General features: G+C 29.3%; 1 protein-coding gene across 3 annotated transcripts in view; it reads left to right on the top strand.

Annotated features, from left to right (window-relative positions):
• The window catches only part of LOC126740672 (centrosomal protein of 290 kDa), a 31,477-nt gene extending 12,788 nt beyond the window's left edge, over positions 1 to 18,689 (top strand). The window contains exons 5-28 of one of the 3 annotated variants that reach the window (XM_050446799.1): positions 4,371 to 4,522; positions 4,579 to 4,687; positions 4,738 to 5,009; positions 5,062 to 5,246; positions 5,296 to 5,461; positions 5,519 to 5,657; positions 5,730 to 5,818; positions 5,895 to 5,956; positions 8,773 to 8,950; positions 9,004 to 9,571; positions 10,054 to 10,148; positions 10,216 to 10,422; positions 10,801 to 10,939; positions 11,000 to 11,237; positions 11,297 to 11,474; positions 11,528 to 11,919; positions 11,997 to 12,189; positions 12,916 to 13,088; positions 13,153 to 13,362; positions 13,414 to 13,612; positions 13,666 to 13,835; positions 13,914 to 14,189; positions 14,250 to 14,514; positions 18,442 to 18,689. In XM_050446799.1, coding sequence (XP_050302756.1) covers positions 4,371 to 4,522; positions 4,579 to 4,687; positions 4,738 to 5,009; positions 5,062 to 5,246; positions 5,296 to 5,461; positions 5,519 to 5,657; positions 5,730 to 5,818; positions 5,895 to 5,956; positions 8,773 to 8,950; positions 9,004 to 9,571; positions 10,054 to 10,148; positions 10,216 to 10,422; positions 10,801 to 10,939; positions 11,000 to 11,237; positions 11,297 to 11,474; positions 11,528 to 11,919; positions 11,997 to 12,189; positions 12,916 to 13,088; positions 13,153 to 13,362; positions 13,414 to 13,612; positions 13,666 to 13,835; positions 13,914 to 14,189; positions 14,250 to 14,514; positions 18,442 to 18,582 — 4,796 coding nt within the window. In that variant the 3' untranslated portion in view covers positions 18,583 to 18,689. Of the gene's footprint in view, positions 1 to 4,370; positions 4,523 to 4,578; positions 4,688 to 4,737; positions 5,010 to 5,061; positions 5,247 to 5,295; positions 5,462 to 5,518; positions 5,679 to 5,729; positions 5,819 to 5,894; positions 5,957 to 8,772; positions 8,951 to 9,003; positions 9,572 to 10,053; positions 10,149 to 10,215; positions 10,423 to 10,800; positions 10,940 to 10,999; positions 11,238 to 11,296; positions 11,475 to 11,527; positions 11,920 to 11,996; positions 12,190 to 12,915; positions 13,089 to 13,152; positions 13,363 to 13,413; positions 13,613 to 13,665; positions 13,836 to 13,913; positions 14,190 to 14,249; positions 14,515 to 18,441 lie in introns of all 3 variants that reach the window. The other 2 variants (XM_050446798.1, XM_050446797.1) reach the window with 2 other exon arrangements.
• The last annotated feature ends 602 nt before the right edge of the window (positions 18,690 to 19,291 follow it).

Below are 19,291 nucleotides of genomic sequence, written 5' to 3'. Positions count from 1 at the left end.
AGTAAATAGTAAAACAAAGGAAAATAAAACAAATTTACGTAAATTAAAAACAAAAGTTATAATAAAGCGTTCGTTATAGAATAAACCCAATGAACATACGCGTCGGCATCCTTTAGTGTAACAACAAACGCATTGCCTTACCTTAAACATTACGCAATTGCATCAGCTGTCTCTTTTTCGCACACACGCTTGGAATAACTTATTAGCAGGATCTGAACGATCCGCGTGTTTGGCGTAAGCGTCTCAATCACAAAAAAACAATGTGGCCAAATTAAAATTCTAGACAACAAAATTTCCACTGCGTACACACTTAAGGAAGATTTAAAAAAGAACTTAAAACAGAAAATTTAATTTTATATTCAGAAAATTATATCTGGAGCAAAGGTGTTTTATACCTTTACGTGCTAAATCTAGCAAAATTAGTTCGTTCATTCATCAGTAGAAATTAATTCTAGTTTTTCAAAATATGCTGTGTTGGCTTTTATGACATACAAAAGGTAGATATTAAATTATCAGCCCTAAAAAAACCTAATTTTCACTCACAGCAAAAGTGTTCCTTTACCCTCTTAAACAGCTTATAGAGTACTCAAATAACTATACATGTTGAATTGGAATTCCTAAAAATATTAATCCTATACGCAACGGTGTTATTTTACCCTCCAATTGTCGAAAATACCGAATTTGGTCTATTCTTTTATCAAACTAAAAAAATTCTAGTTTTTTAAAATACGTCGGCTTTTTGAAAAGACATACATAGTAAGTATCTACAGATACCGTATTATCATTCTTAAAAAAATCTTAATTTTTTACCAGTAGCAACGGTGTTTTTTTACCCTTCAAATGTCGAATATACCGAATTTGGTCTATTTTTTTATCAAACTAAAAAAATTCTAGTTTTTTAAAATACGTCGGCTCTTTTAAAAGACATACATAGTAAGTATCTACAGATACCGTATTATCATTCATAAAAAAATCTTAATTTTTTACCCCTAGCAACGGTGTTTTTTTTTACCCTTCAAATGTCGAATATACCGAATTTGGTCTATTTTTTTATCAAACTAAAAAAATTCAAGTTTTTTAAAATACGTCGGCTCTTTTAAAAGACATACATAGTAAGTATCTACAGATACCGTATTATCATTGATAAAAAAATCTTAATTTTTTACCCCTAGCAACGGTGTTTTTTTACCCTTCAAATGTCGAATATACCGAATTTGGTCTATTTTTTTATCAAACTAAAAAAATTCTAGTTTTTTAAAATACGTCGGCTTTTTGAAAAGACATACATAGTAAGTATCTACAGATACCGTATTATCATTGATAAAAAAATCTTAATTTTTTACCCCTAGCAACGGTGTTTTTTTACCCTTCAAATGTCGAATATACCGAATTTGGTCTATTTTTTTATCAAACTAAAAAAATTCTAGTTTTTTAAAATACGTCGGCTTTTTGAAAAGACATACATAGTAAGTATCTACAGATACCGTATTATCATTCATAAAAAAATCTTAATTTTTTACCCCTAGCAACGGTGTTTTTTTTTACCCTTCAAATGTCGAATATACCGAATTTGGTCTATTTTTTTATCAAACTAAAAAAATTCAAGTTTTTTAAAATACGTCGGCTCTTTTAAAAGACATACATAGTAAGTATCTACAGATACCGTATTATCATTGATAAAAAAATCTTAATTTTTTACCAGTAGCAACGGTGTTTTTTTACCCTTCAAATGTCGAATATACCGAATTTGGTCTATTTTTTTATCAAACTAAAAAAATTCAAGTTTTTTAAAATACGTCGGCTCTTTTAAAAGACATACATAGTAAGTATCTACAGATACCGTGTTATCATTGATAAAAAAATCTTAATTTTTTACCAGTAGCAACGGTGTTTTTTTACCCTTCAAATGTCGAATATACCGAATTTGGTCTATTTTTTTATCAAACTAAAAAAATTCAAGTTTTTTAAAATACGTCGGCTCTTTTAAAAGACATACATAGTAAGTATCTACAGATACCGTGTTATCATTGATAAAAAAATCTTAATTTTTTACCAGTAGCAACGGTGTTTTTTTACCCTTCAAATGTCGAATATACCGAATTTGGTCTATTTTTTTATCAAACTAAAAAAATTCAAGTTTTTTAAAATACGTCGGCTCTTTTAAAAGACATACATAGTAAGTATCTACAGATACCGTGTTATCATTGATAAAAAAATCTTAATTTTTTACCAGTAGCAACGGTGTTTTTTTACCCTTCAAATGTCGAATATACCGAATTTGGTCTATTTTTTTATCAAACTAAAAAAAATCTAGTTTTTTAAAATACGTCGGCTTTTTAAAAAGACATACATAGTAAGTATCTACAGATACCGTATTATCATTGATAAAAAAATCTTAATTTTTTACCCCTAGCAACGGTGTTTTTTTACCCTTCAAATGTCGAATATACCGAATTTGGTCTATTTTTTTATCAAACTAAAAAAAATCTAGTTTTTTAAAATACGTCGGCTTTTTAAAAAGACATACATAGTAAGTATCTACAGATACCGTATTATCATTGATAAAAAAATCTTAATTTTTTACCCCTAGCAACGGTGTTTTTTTACCCTTCAAATGTCGAATATACCGAATTTGGTCTATTTTTTTATCAAACTAAAAAAATTCTAGTTTTTTAAAATACGTCGGCTTTTTAAAAAGACATACATAGTAAGTATCTACAGATACCGTATTATCATTGATAAAAAAATCTTAATTTTTTACCAGTAGCAACGGTGTTTTTTTACCCTTCAAATGTCGAATATACCGAATTTGGTCTATTTTTTTATCAAACTAAAAAAATTCTAGTTTCTTAAAATACGTCGGCTTTTTGAAAAGACATACATAGGAAGTATCTACAGATACTGTATTATCATTGATAAAAAAATCTTAATTTTTTACCAGTAGCAACGGTGTTTTTTTACCCTTCAAATGTCGAATATACCGAATTTGGTCTATTTTTTTATCAAACTAAAAAAATTCTAGTTTTTTAAAATACGTCGGCTTTTTGAAAAGACATACATAGTAAGTATCTACAGATACCGTATTATCATTGATAAAAAAATCTTAATTTTTTACCAGTAGCAACGGTGTTTTTTTACCCTTCAAATGTCGAATATACCGAATTTGGTCTATTTTTTTATCAAACTAAAAAAATTCTAGTTTTTTAAAATACGTCGGCTTTTTGAAAAGACATACATAGTAAGTATCTACAGATACCGTATTATCATTGATAAAAAAATCTTAATTTTTTACCAGTAGCAACGGTGTTTTTTTACCCTTCAAATGTCGAATATACCGAATTTGGTCTATTTTTTTATCAAACTAAAAAAATTCTAGTTTCTTAAAATACGTCGGCTTTTTGAAAAGGCATACATAGTAAGTATCTACAGATACCGTATTATCATTCATAAAAAAATCTTAATTTTTTACCCCTAGCAACGGTGTTTTTTTTACCCTTCAAATGTCGAATATACCGAATTTGGTCTATTTTTTTATCAAACTAAAAAAATTCTAGTTTCTTAAAATACGTCGGCTTTTTGAAAAGACATACATAGTAAGTATCTACAGATGCCGTATTATCATTCTTAAAAAAATCTTAATTTTTTACCAGTAGCAACGGTGTTTTTTACCCTTCAAATGTCGAATATACCGAATTCGGTCTATTTTTTTATCAAACTAAAAAATATCTAGTTTTTTAAAATACGTCGGCTTTTCGAAAAGACATACATAGTAAGTATCTACAGATACCGTGTTATCATTCTTAAAAAAATCCTAATTTTTTACCCGTAGCAACGGTGTTTTTTTACCCTTCAAATGTCGGATATACCGAATTTGGACTCTTCTTTTATCATAGTAAAAAAATTAGTTTAGAAAAAGTAGTTTTTTAAAATTGGTTGACTTTCTCAAACGGTATATCCAGTAAGTTAGTAGAGATATTGAGTTGTCATCCCTAAAAAAATCCTCAAATTGCTACCATACCAACGGTGTTTTTTTTGCTTTTTAAACGACTTATATCGAGTTTAAAATAATTTTTTCCGATAAAATTTTTCATAATTTTTTTAATTGTGCCGACATAATAAAATTAGTAAAGAGGAATTTTTTGCGTTGAGAAAATGCATCTAATGGATGTTTTAATGCATCTAAAGTTTTGCATGTGTTAAATAAACTATCAATTTTCATAAGCGCCGCTTCGACATCGCGCGCGACTCGTGACCACCCGGCAACCGCCGTTGCTGGTATTCCGTTGCTAACATTACTCCGGTAAAATATTTATATTTATAAAATAGTTATTATATATATATTTATTTTATTTTAAAATTGCTTACTCTAGAATTAATAGAATCATTAAAAATGGAGGTAGAAGATTTGAAGCAAAAATTACAGCAGTGTGAAATTGAAAAAACTAATTTAAAAGAAGAATTTGATAGTGCTTCAAATAGTTACAAACACAACCAGGTTGAAAAAGTGAAAGATGAGTTTGGTGTATGTATTTCAAAAAGGAATTTCAAATAATAAAATTTAAATTTATATTAATTTAGTTGATCCTGCAGAAAAAAGAAGAACAAATTGAAAAGCTGCAACAGCTTTTGAAAGGACAATATGCTCATGTTGTTCATCCTATTAATGATGTTACAAGTGAAGATGAAGGTAATTTAATTTTCGAGAGCTTAATAAGTTTATTGAAAAAAATATTTTAGTTAAGCGACTAAAAATTGCTTTGTCGGAAATGGAGGTGCAACTAAGTTCCTTAAAATCAGAGATGCGAACTTGCACCAAAGAATTAAAAGAAAGTACCAGTATCATTAAGAACTTAAACATGAAGAAGCAGACTTTGGAAGATAAAATTGAAGAATCAAAAAATTACGAAACAAAAATAAAGACACAGCTAAAAAAGGCCCATGAACGGTGCCAAAATATGCAGAAAGAGGTTGAATATGCAAACAAAATTACTAGAATATTTGAGGATGAGGTAAAGTAATATTTATGTTTGTTTCTGTTAAACAGTGGCTATTGTTTTTCAGTTATCAAAACTGAAAGACCTCTTAAAGCAAAATGAGAAAGGAGACCTTACAGCATATATAGACGAAATTCAGTCGTTAAAAATAGAGAGGTTGCTTAATGAAAAACAACTTGTGAGTCTCATAAAAGATATAAATAAAATTCAAGAATATTGCAATAACTATCGGATGGAAAATACTGTCTTAAGGTAAGTAAAAATAATTAGGTTGACTAAATAATTAACTTCTTTTTTTCAGAGAACAAATGGGGCTTTCTTCGTATGATACAATTGAAATAGATAGATCTATGGTTAATGATATTCAAAGGCAGAAAAAAATAATTGAGAAACTACACTCTGAACAAGCAAAAGTTCATGAAGAAAATAAAAAGTTGAAATTGATAGTTAAAAATCTAAAACAGCAGGTATAGTTTTTAGCTTATTATGTCTGCCTAAATATTACTATGCATATACAATTTTAGATCAATGAATATATCGAAAAACTGGCTAATCCTATTGCGCAAAATGTGAAGGATCTCAACGACGATGATAAAACATCTGATATTAAAACTTTTAATAAAGAAAATGAAGCTTTAAGAAACGGATTGCATGAACTTTTAAGTAGTGTAAAACTTAAGACTGGTACGTTTTAATGTTACTGCTAATCTATTTGAAATTAAACTTTTTTTTCAGACAATATTCCAGTAGAGTTAGATTCAAATATCCTTGAAAGCTTGCTTAAAGCTTTAAGTGAAAATCATATTTCCGGCAGATATGACCTGGTAAGGAGACTGCAAGATAGTTTATTTTTTAAATTATTCATGTGCAAATAAATATATTTTATTGTATATTTTCAAGGAAGAGCATCATTCAATGGAAAGTGTTAATATAGAGTTGACAACGCAGTTACACCAGACGAGGTAAATAAATAGGCTTAATGCAGAAGGTAGTTAGAAAAATACAAATTTCAAAAATCTTTTCTTCTGTTCATCCAGTAATTAATGGCACATAGAAAAGTCATATTTCAATCATCTTTTTGTATTACTGTCTAATGAAGTTTAGATCTTTTTACGTTTTTTTTTTCTGATGACCTCGAAGAAAACTAATATTTTTTAGTCAAGTTAATTGGCTTTTTTCAGAGCAAAAAAAATATTTTGTTGCATTTTATTGTAGGACGTGAAGGCCCCCTGTGGAGCTTTATCACAATTTATTAGGCCAAATCTTCTTGTGTCTCGTGTTATTTTTGAATTGAGTGAAAAAATGTGTTTCATCCTTTCTAGTTAAAAAGTTAGATATTGAAGACGCTCTATGTCACCGTTTTGAAATTATGTCCGTTTAAAATTTTTTACTGCATCTTTCTAGATTATTTAAGTAGTCATAATTTTTTCTAAATAACATAATAATATGACAAAACAAAATTCATTATAATAAGAGTACAGTTGCTGTGGAACCTCCATGTTGTAGTTTGCTTATTTTCAGATAAGGTTGTTAGATAAATTGAAATTTTTGGTAATTATACCGAAATACAATTTGTTTGCGAACTCTTGATGGTCAAGTGAAAGAAAGTAATTTTAAGCCCTTGGATGATATGCAGATATATGGATCTCAATCAAAAAATCAATCCTTAATTTGGAAAGTCTTAATAATTTTTACAAACTAGGAAAAACAAGTCCCTTTTATCATAATTGAAATAGCGCACGACACTAAAACTAACTCCGGAACAAGAAAACAATATATATTTATCTATACCGCTTAACATAAAATCCGAAAATTAACAAAAGGTTTCGGAAATCGCGTAATCGGTATCAATTTAGTGGTTTGCCTTAATTTTTTATTCTGCTTTTTTTTATAAGGTGGTACATGACATTGGTTTATGAAGATGTAGACAATACTGGAAAAAAGTATTATGGTCAAAATTTTAAATCCTGGGCATATGCTACAAACAGATCTTGTCTTAGGAGATCTTGTATTAAAAAGATGATCCTAATGTTTTGACGTATAATTTTTAATTTCCTATCAAGATAATTTACCAGGCAAGACTTAATTTGTATTTTTACCAGATTTTATATTGTATTTTTTACCCGATTGAGTTCGGTGAATAAGTTTAAACGCGAAAAACTACAAAACGGTGATTTTAAATTAGTATACCGTTTTTCGGTAAATAAATATCTAAACAGCATTTTTTTATTCAAAACTTAAAAATACTAAGGCACACAAAAGTTGTTACCTTATCGGTTACGAAAAATGTCAGAAATAAAGCTCTCTAAATTCTACATTAGAAAATAATATTCCTCCTCCAGTTAATAATAAATAATATAGTGTCTTAATATATACAGGGTGTTTCCTAACTACGGTACGAAACTATACAGGATGAATCGTTAGGTCGTTTTATGAAAAAAAATTCCTATAAACATATGTCGGGAGTTGCTTTGTTTCTGAGATACAGGGTGATGAAGGTTCAAAAAAATAACGGCATTTTAAAAATACTATAACTATTCTTAAACCGATTTGGTTAATATTTAATGCAGTTATTTGAAGTTATAAGACGCTTATTTAGCTGTAACTAGATTGAAATTATTAGGTCCAGTGGCGTGTCAGTGGGCACCACATGCTTATTGTTGAGAAAAAAACAAGTTCAATAATTATTTGTTTTGCAGTTTTTTTATTTATTTTTGTATTTAAGCAACTAAAAATACACCTTTTTCATATCTTACCTTATTATCTTCATATCTGACTTTGTTTTCGAGAAAAAAAATTTTAAGTATCTTTAACTCATTCTAAAAATTATCCATGGACGACAACATGAAATAAAAAAGCAATTAATTCGATAAACAATTTCGACCTTAAAGTACATGAGCAAAATGTCCACCCTCCAATGCACGACTTTTTGGTCTCTTGTGGTTGACTCATGCGATGGCACACAATAATAATTTCCTAACAAATATTTTATTTACGGACGAGGCAAATTTTTTAAGAGAAGACTCTTGTTTATAAAACTCCTGTTCTAGATGTGAATGACTTGAGGAATCGGATAATTGTCAATTGCAATATCATAAGGGATACTCCAGGTATTTTTGAGCGTGTCAGACACTCAATGACAAATCGTTTGTAATCTTGTATTTTATCAGAAGGTGGGCATTTTGCTCATTTACTTTAAGGTCGAAATTGTTTATCGAATTAATTGGTTTTTATTTCATGTTGTCGTCCATGGATAATTTTTAGAATGAGTTAAAGATACTTAAATTTTTTTTTCGAAAACAAAGCCAGATATGAAGATAATATAAAATACGAAAAAGTTGTATTTTTAGTTACTTAAATACAAAATAAATAAAAAGCTGCAAAACAATTATTGGCCTTGTTTTTTTCTCAACAATAAGCATGTGGTGCCCACTGACACGCCACTGGACCTAATAATTTTAATCTAGTTAAATAAGCATACTACAGCTAATAGCATACAACAGCTAAATAAGCGTCTTATAACTTTAAATAACTGCACCAAATTTCAACCAAATCGGTTTAAGGATAGTTATAATATTTTTAAAATACCGTTATTTTTTTGAACCTTCATCGCCCTGTATCTCAGAAACAAAGCAACTCCCGACATACGTTCATAAGAACTTTTTTTCATAAAAAGACCTAACGATTCACCCTGTATAGTTTCGTACCGTAGTTAGAAAACACCCTGTATATATCTTAAAAATATTTTTCGCTTAAAAATTTGCTTGTAATATTATAGAACGCAATTGGATGACATAAAATGTATCCAGGATTCTCAAACAGCGCAATTAAAGGAAACAGAAATGAAGCTCAGTGAAAGAAATTCCAAAGAAGTAACTATGATATTGCAAAGTATGTTAGGCCCAAGTGATAACATACTAGAGGAAATACGAATCAAGATGCTCGAAATTTTTGCTGTAAGTCAATATCCCAATGAAATAATATCGCTTAACTAAATACCTTATTTTAGCTTTTTAATGGTTCGGATCCCAATCTCACCACTATTATGGAAAATGAATTTAACATTCTCCAAAATCACGTTGATTCTTTGCATATAAAATGTAAAATGGAAAAAGATAACTTGTTAAAAAAATATACTGAATTTGAAAAAAGTATTTGTGACTACAAACCAATAAGCATCAGTAAAGAATTGAGTCCTGAAGAGTTGGTAAATATTATTAATAAAGAGAACAAAAAAGCCACTTATGCCCTTGCTCGGCTTAGCTTGATGAAAGATGAAGTAACTCAATTAAGAATAGAAAACGATGAATTTCAACAAAAATATTTAAAGCAGACTGAAGCACTTTTAACGGAGTTAGCACACTTACGCTTGAAAATATATTCTAAAAACAAGGAAAGAGCAAATTTGGTAGATCAAAAAGTTGTAAAAGAAATTCAAAACTCCTTGAATGAAATTCTAATAAAATATAGAGAACTTTTATCAAAAATGGACGAAAAACAAATCCAACATGATTTGGCATTAGAAATTCTGGCTAGACGAGAAGTGAATATGAAAAAGGAAATTAATGAATTAAAAGGTATGTGAAAACATCTTGTCGGACTTGCATTGTCTTATTTATTTAATGTAACACGACGTTTCGGTTGGTAAGTATCTCCAACCGTTATCAAGTGTAAACTGACGTCAGTTTACAAATGTCGCTATTTTGTAATGCTACGCTCTATTTGTAATGCTAATTCATTACAAATAGAGCGTAGTTCAGGTAGCTTATTTACATCCGGGTTTTCCTTAAGGCAATACCATTTTAAATATATAGTTAAATAAGGGTTTTATGCAGATATATACCCCGATTTTATAGTTAAATTTTGTTTCAATTTTCTTACTTAAACTATACTTAAAGTCATAGGGTTGTTCCGAAATGTTTTCTCTTTTAAAAAGAATATATTAAACGGAAATGCTACTTTCTAAACGCTCTAAACTGTACCCATACACTCTTTTAAATGAACTTTCTACAGAAGTTTATAAAAAGGTTCAAATATTAACTTATATTTTTACTTATAGAAAAACTAAGCAACGCAGTAACTAAACTCAATGAAAACTCGTATAAAAGTGATCCTAACATCTTACCATTTTCCCAAAAATTGGCAGCGGCTGAGGTAAGTTAAATTTAGAATTATGTCTTTTTCTTATAACAAGTAACTTTATTTTACAAATATTTTTAAGGTTGAAATAATATCAGAAAAAAATCGAGCTGATCATATAAATAACTTGTACGAGTTGGTTAAAGAACAGTTAATAAAATCTGAAGATAAATTCGTTGAGTTTTCAAAGTACGAAAACGGATTGTTGCAGAAAAATTTGGCATTCCAAAAGAGAATTGTGGAATTGGAAGATGAAATTACTTTATGGGTTGATCCTAAACTATTAGAGGTACTTTTTGATATATGAGTGTTTATTAAATTGTCAATAGAAAAAAAATTATATAATTAATAGGAATATACATTAATATAGTTTTCATTTGAAAGAAACATAACTTGATGTCAGATGTCTTGAAACATATACCATTTCAGTAACAATAAAAATATTTATTTGTAAAATGTTTTCTTTTAATACTGATATTTATAAATCTAGGGATATTTTAAATAATCATTATAGCATATTATTTTTAGTTTTTTTTTCAAATATCTATGAACAGCAGCCATATTTAAAAAAAACTAAAATTGCCCATTCAAACTTTTTTGTATCTGCTATATCTAAGATCCCTACACTAAATATTAAACTTATTGTGTGCGTTTCTAATAATTATAGGACTTACAGGAAAAGTACAATGCTATTCTACAAGAAAAAGAAGTAATTATGAAAGAAGTAGAAGAGCTTAGAAAGACTAGCAGTACTACAGCACCTGGATATAAAATGTGGTCTAATGAGAAGGAGCAAGAGATGTTGGGTAGTTTTAAAAAATAATATTTTTTCAACTTAAAAACTTAAATAAATATATTTTTTGTAGGCTTAAAACATGAAATACTGGATCTCACTTCTACATCAGATTCAAAACTGCTAATAGACCAATTATACTGTGATTTATATAAAGCTCGCGCAAATCTGAGAGAGACTCAGTTACAAAATGATTTTCTAAAAAAGGAAGTTTTTAGTTGGGAACTACGATACTCTAAGATTGTTTCAGAAAATACGCAAGAAAGGAAGAGCTTTGTAGCCGAAATTAAGGCATTAGGTCAGAAAAATGGGTATATTATAATAAATACTTCATCTTTGTTATAAAATTAAAATAATGAAAACATTTTAGGGCTTTACACAATATAATTATAAAGCAAAGACTGCAATATCATGGTTGTAGTCCTTTATCAATTAATGAAATATTAATTAAAAGGATGGAAAACATTGAAAAGGAAAAGCACCAAGCATTTCTTGCTTTACAGAACGCTTTAGATTTGGAGGAACAATTTACCATTAATATGCCACTAGTAGGAGAATATTTAATGTTTTTTTTTTTTAATTTTATATACAAACCTTTTAGACAAAAGAAAAAAATGAACCAATCAACAAAAAACTAAATTATCTTCACCAAAAAATACAAAACCAAGATAATGAGATACAAAATCTTGAAAGAGAACTCTTCTCAGCCTATAGCATTATAGGCTTCGAAGAAGCAAGGGCTATACCGACTTTTAAAAGACCAAAAAAAATGGTTCAAAAAATAATCTCTCATGAATATTTAGATCCTGTTCCAATGGCTAATCCTCAGCCTACAAAGCCCTTAAAAATTTTAAGAAATATAGACAGCCAAACTGAGATTCGACATGAAGAAGAGAATCAATATGCTCATTTGGTGAAAATAATGCAAGTTGAATTAAAAAATGCACAAAATCAGATAACAATAAAGGAAAATCTTATTATAGAAAAAGAAACGTAAGAAATTTATAATGAAATTTTACAAGAATTTTCTTCTAATTTCATAGTCAAGTTTTTAAATTTTTACTTTCTAGATTATTAGCCACTAAAAGTAAAGAATTTTCTGAAGCTAATGAACAAATAAAAACACTTAATCAGCAAATAAAATTGCTCGAAAACTCTTTACAAGAATTCCGAAATCAAAGAAAAATTCAGACGCAAGCTCCTTTAAATGGTGCAGGTGATGGCATGTCGCAAACCAAGGAAGAGCAAATTATGATACTTAAAGTAAGTCAATACTATTAATATAATAAATTTTGAGATGCTAGACTTTGTTGCCCCCATTTAATTTTCAGATTAATGTATCATATGATAATTATAATTAAATCATTTGTTCTTTTTTATAGTTCATCACATTTTTATGTTTGTACATGTAATGTTTAAAGGCAATAGTTTTCAATCAATTTAAATAACTTTTTATTGCCGCAAGGATAGCATTAGACCATAGGCAGAAACGTAGCCAATATTAAAATCTTGATTTCCTTCATATTTTTCTGCTCTTATCTTCTTCTTCTTTATATCTCCGATTGCAAAATGAATGTTGAAAGATGTATTAAAACTTATCTTTTTTGTAAATAATGGCAGTACAAAAAATAATCAATGTATAAATCGATGAGAGAAAAAACGTTTTGTACACCTTAGAAGCTGTGAGCATTGATTTTTTAAACTCAGTATACTGAGATAAGCTAGTCATCATATTTCACTATTTTCTATCTAAGTTACTATATGAGATGCAATACTGTTCGATTTTATATTGCAATTTAATTTTGAAATCAAATTCTTAAGAATTTGATTACGGTTTTCCCCTTTGCTTTAGTAAAATGTCCTTACCCAATAGGTTTAAAATTTATAACACCCATTGTGGATATCGACGGACCAATTCATCTTCTATTGATTATTTTGAATATCGGATACTTGATATAGTTCAAATATCTAAAATAATTAAAATTCTAGGTTTCTATTGAAAAGGCCCAAGAAAAATTAAAACAAAAAGATATTGAAATATTCAAATATCAATCGTTACTTAAAGAAGATAAAGACACACATAGTAGGGCTGCCTTAAGTTTAGAACAGGAAATTTCACATTTAAAAACTCTTTTAGCAACAGAACAAGCAAATGTGAAAACGTGTGTACCTGTCAAAGCCTATTTATCTTATTAGTAAGCATATCTAATTTATAAAGTTTTTCAGTTTAGAAGGAGAATTATCAGATTTTCATAAAAAATCAATCATAGTCGAAAAGTATGTCTATCAAGTACGCGAATTAGAAACGCATTTGGCAGAGCTCCACACTAAATTAGCGCAGCAGCAAATTAGATTGGATAATGCTGTTCAGGAGGCCAACAGATGGCGTCATATGGCTCAAGAGCGTCTTATTGCAATGCAAGAACTGGGAGAAAGGTATTAAATAGCTTCATTAATAAGTCATAGTTTTAATGTTTTCTTTTATAGTTTAAATGAACAACATAATATCGAACTGAGTAGCTATAAGACCGATTATGAAAAACTAAAGGAATTATCTTCAGTTGAGGAATCTTCTAAAAAAATTACTTTGAAACAAAAATTGATCGGCTACATAGATCCTGAAATTGTTAAATTATGCAAAGACAAAGATGAGCGAATTGAAAAACTCACTGCGAAAATTAAATTGGTCAGTTAAATTTTTAAATAAGAATTTGCTTTTAATATAATATAATTTTTTAGATGGAAAATGGTGAATTTAAGATAAATAATCCTACAACCGCTAATCAAGACTCTAGTGAGAACCTTGTCAAAGAATGTGAAAATCTCAGGACCAAATATGATTCCGCTTTAACTAGAGAAAGAATTTTAAAAGATGAGATCCGGGAGTTAAAAGATCATTTAACGAAAAGGTGAGTACCTTTAAATACACGGAGTCGTGTAGTAATGGTTTTTAGAATGACTTAAAAGTGTATTCCTTATATCCTTAGATCAAATTTATCAGCTAGAAGCCAAAAATCAGAGCGATCAGTCAAAGAACACTTGCAAAAAAAAATCATCTCTCTGGAAAATGAAATTAAAACCTTAAATGAGAAAATTGCTCAACAAGATTTACTAATAGAAAAACACAAGCTAACTGCCAATGACGATTTCGAAAAGTGGAAAAAACAAAAATTCTGGCAAGAAAACTGTAAAAAATTACAAAAAAAGTTACAGGAAGCGGAAGAAGAAGTACGAAAACTTCATGAGTCTTGTTCCAGTTATAAGTAATAAACAGCCCACAACAATAGTAAGATCTTATGATAAATGGCCGCTTACTTTTTTAGATCATTATTATCCAGACTAGAAAGGGAGAAAATCAGCCTTGAAAATCGAATTAAAGCTCTTAAAATAGACCAAAGACATCTAATTACTGACCAAGATAAACTATTACTCAAAGAAGAAAACGAAAGGCTGTCAATTGAATTGAAAACGTTACAGGCAAAAATCGACATGCAACAACAAGGAGCTAGTGCTTTGGGCGTTGCAGTAATGCAAGAAAAACTTGAAGCTCAAGAAAGGAAAATTGCTGTTCTGGAACTCAGTGTAAAGGTAAAATAAAAAAGGGCATTTCTAATTTATTTATTTAAGAAACTGTTTTGTTTAGAAAACATTCATTAAATCACCTTATTACTTCACACTTTATAAAATTTATAAGTGAAAAATATTTATTTGTAAGTAAACTACAGTTCCTTAAAGATGAAAGGGACAAATTCTTTTATAATTCGGGTTTTTTTTCTTTATTTTTCGAATACGACGATTAGCATTGTCACGACATCAAAAAATTAAAATTTTTACAATATTTATTGCAGCTGATGTTTAATTTGTTGTCCATTTACTTCAGTGCAGAGACTTTAGAGACCAAAGAGGTAGAAGCAGTTAGGCAGAAAATGTCTGATTTGGAAACTAAAAGAGCTTCGAGAAGGAGATTGTTAACCAGACTAAAACTATTAAGGGTCTGCAAAAGACATTTACTGATTTAATGGATGCCAACAAATTTATGATCTCAATCATTTATCTTCTGGAAAATGACAATAAACTTGATTGTAATGAAATTTGTCATTTTAAACAAGACATTTCAAAATTTAGTTCACAGCAACCAATTTGCTTTGCAAACCAATACCCTAGCGTGTAACAACTGCTAATAATTTCTGAAATACCTACACCCAAGAATCAATCTTGGTATGGACTAAAATCTTTAATGGAGGAACTGATAATAGCAACAACTAACAAGCCAGGAAAGAGTGAACACTAGTTACCACACTAACCTAGATAATCTTCTCATTAATAAAAAAAAAAATAGATGGTAACTCCAGTACCCAAAAGTGGTCCAGTGCTCTATCTGAAACTATCGATAACTGTTATTCAATAACAGGATGTGTTTTTAGTAACTCTACATCTGCAATTTTTTTACAAGTAATGTTTTTAATTGGGCTATTGGTCATGGAGAAAATGTTAGTTTTGTGTTATTCCTTTAAATTTATCTCACACAAGATCAATAAATTAAAAAATATTTTGTCTATAAGTAAATTTACTAATTTAATTTTCACTCTCTGGTGCGATTATTCACTATGTCCTGTTTCATATTATAAAACTACTAATAATTATATTAGCCAAATCACGGTGAAGAATTTTTACAGTAAAAGAGTTATTACAATAAATAAGTCACTCTGTGCATTTTCTCTGTAAATTGTTGTCCTTTTATATGAAGTGTAATAATATTGTCTCCAAGAGGATGGTGATAAAAATACGTACCAACCAATATTGAATTTTGATGTGAACAGTTATTTATAGATTATCTGGGATTCCCTTATATTGTAATTCTAACCAAACATGGGTTGAAGCAAGATGAACTTCTGGGAATGACAGATTACTCTCTTGTCTCTAAATTTGCTCGAGAGAAATTCAGTCATGGTAGCACTATAATATTAATGCTTAATGATTTCATTTCTAGTTATTCTTTTCTCCCAATAGCAGATTTTTAATTTTCAATAGCCTATTGCAAAAAAATTAATTTGTATATTTTGGCGGTTTGCAGATCCCCGTCTAAATATTGTAATCTTTTGTTGGAAAATTCTAAATCTTTATTGTCACATCTATCAGCCAAGTTTATTGTTTCGGGTGATTTTAACACAGACTTTCTGAATCAGTACAGTAATCATACCATGTCATCGTAAAAGATTTTGCCGTCCTTAATTTTGAGCATGCATGTTGATCAACCAACACGCGTTACAGGTGATTGATTATATTATTTGTCAGTGTATAAATGCAGGACTATCTGACCATGAAGCTGTGTCATTTTATATATTTTTTGGAGAGATTTAACATTCTAAGCGCGGCAAAATTTGGGTTTTAAGTGGCCAAGAGCATAGGTGATGCTATTTTTGATCTTCAATTTTTTTATAGCATACTTAATTCCAGTGAAGTTGCTGTAGCAGTATTCTGTGACATATCGAAGGCTTTTGACTGCGTGGATCACAGAATACTGTCGTGGAAGATGAAGAGATATGGTTTTGAATGGTCTTCTTTGGGTTGGTTCAGCTCCTATCTATCGGGTCGTGTGCAAAGGGTTAATTTTGGTAATCATTGCTCTGAAAAACCCATGAAGTAGTTTGTACTTCATGGGTTCCCCAAGATTCTGTACTGGGGCCGATATGGTTTCTTCTTTATGTTAACGATCTTCCTTTGCTCCTGATAAAGGGTAAGGTTACTATGTTTGCAGATAATACCACCATCATTTGGCATGAAAACACATTGACCAACTGAAAATGTTTCTGAATGCTGACTACATTACTTATAATTAGGGAATGAGGCAATGCAAATCGACTTTGTTTTAATACGTTGAAAACAAATCTGTTAAGTTTCAAATATTCAATGAATTCTGTCACTATCAATGAGGAGCCGATTTCAACTCCACAGCATTGCAGGTTTTTGGGATCGACAATTCATTTCACACTCATTGCAGGAACACATAATTAAAGTGTGCAGTAGGGTATCATCAGGTTGTCATTTCCTTAAATAATTTCTGAGAACTTAGATGTTTACATTGCAAAAAATGCTTATCATACTCTTGCGGAGTCACATCTTCCCTGAGGGATTTGTTTCTGGGGATCATGTGCCCACTATCTCTTTAATATAGTATTTGTTTTTAAGCAAGAGCAGTAAGACCCCTTTGTGGAGTGAGGTGTCGTGTATCTTGTCGGCTTTTTTTTTGTGCAAAATAGAATCTTGACCCTTTGTTGCATATACGCTCGTTTTACATATACCCTTCCGTTGCCCATTCCACATTCAGAGCAAGTGAGAAGTTTTTTTTTACATGGGTAAAAAAATTTTTAGTCATCTTCCTCTTCGGATAAGAGAACTTAACTCTTCTATTCGATTTAAAAAACATTTAAAAAGATTGTTATTTACTAATGCATATTATTACATTAGACCAGGTTTTTAATGATGTTTTGTCCTAATTACCAAATATGAATGTGCAATTTGAAAAAAATAATTGTAACTCTATTTGCTTTCTGATATCTATTAGTCCTAAATTTTATTGACTTTGATTTAATAAATTTTTGTCAATAACTCTGTTTGGGACAATAAAGCCTTTTTTTTTAATTTTAATTTGAACATTTTTGAAGTCGGTAAAAAACTTCTATAGCACATTTTCAATCACTTGCGGATCGATTAGTCCAATTTTTTGCCCTAAATAAGAAAGAAATTAATGGGGTTATATCCGGTGACCTTGATGGCCAATCAATCGGTTCTCTTCGTCCAATTTATCTGCTAGGAAAAGTTGCATCAACAAATTGTCGAACGGCGATAGGATATTGAGGAGGTGCCTCATCTTGTTAAAACCATATTTCGTTACTAAGTATGTCAACCTCTTGTGTGTCAGATATTAGAACAACTAAAGTAAGGATAAGTTCAATTTGTAGAGAATCGAAGTAGTGTTTGTTATCCGTTTAACGTTTCTTTGAAAAAAAAGGATCGAAGGAATTGATGTCTTAAAATAAATTCAAATTTTTACTTACTTTCTAAAAAATCAGATAAGAAATTAATGTTGGCATCATAGTTTCTACTTGAGATACCCAGTAACCAACATTTTCATTGCAAAGAACGCATTGAATCAAATGGACAACAAATTAAACATTAGTACTAATAAATCTAGAATAATTTTTTGTGTTGCGTTAGTTGTTACGTCATATTTGACAAATATTGGCTTTAGGCTTGTGATTTGCTATACAAAAACTATTCAGAATCTATCATAGAATTGTAAAACATCATAATATACAGGGTGCTCTATTTAAAAAAATTGATGTTGACGCTAGAGTTTTTTAAGGCACCCTGTATAGACATTTTTTATTTTAAAAAACGCGCAAGTGACAATACTAATCAATGTATTTAAAAAATAGAAGAATATACCTGAATTTTAAATGGATTTGTCCTTTCTTCGTGAATGCACTGAATATTAACTAGATTTAGTTTTAGGGCCCAATTGAACTTCGTAATGAAATTGAAAAGCTACAGACAACAATGGCAAATTTACGAAAAAAGAATTTGTCCCTAGAAGCAGAAAATTTAGAACTAAACTTAGCTTTAAAAATATACGAGAGAGAGTCTTTTCATTAATTATGTATTTAATATATTTAGGTATTACCCATTATGTACTGACTTTACATTTTATAATCTTTTTGAAGTTATTTATCACTAAGGAAATAAAAAAATGAAGAAATCAAGTGGAAATTCATTTCTGATGTTAATACCATTTACCAGATTTATAATAAGCAACCTAACTATAATAAAAAGTAAATCTCTGCATTGATTTATAGTATAGAGTGAATTTCATAATCCTTTGGTTATGTTGAAGGCAACAAAATAACTTCTTAAAGAAGTTATTCAGTAGTTGAAAGTTAAAATTGCGTGAAACTTACACTTTTTTTGAATATGTACAGTACTTAAAAGTTTTTAAATTCCCATTTTTTATCTTGACTGAAGAAAATATATAAAAGAGAAAAATATTATAGGCAGTCTAGTTTGAAATGGCTATTTAAACCATTGAAATCACTAACAGAAATTTAGAAACAAGCAGGTTTTTACTTAATATCATGTCAAAAATTGAAAGGGGCATTTCTGTATAATCTGCTTGGTTTTTACTTACAAAAGACATGCTATAGTTTGCTTTGGTTTTCACTTTTTAATATATTTTTCACATGGTTATTGAACCAAACTATGAAATGTAGTTTGTTTATGTAAATTTAAAATATGTCGCATATTTTACAGTATTTTTTAAGTTCTGTAAGTTTTTAGGTATCGTTAGTCAACAAAGTAAAGACAAAAA

Source organism: Anthonomus grandis, chromosome 9 (genome assembly GCF_022605725.1).
Source record: "Anthonomus grandis grandis chromosome 9, icAntGran1.3, whole genome shotgun sequence".
Classification (NCBI taxonomy): Eukaryota; Metazoa; Arthropoda; class Insecta; order Coleoptera; family Curculionidae; genus Anthonomus; species Anthonomus grandis.
Note: the sequence above shows the minus strand (reverse complement) of the source record. Positions and strands in the feature narration are given on the sequence as shown.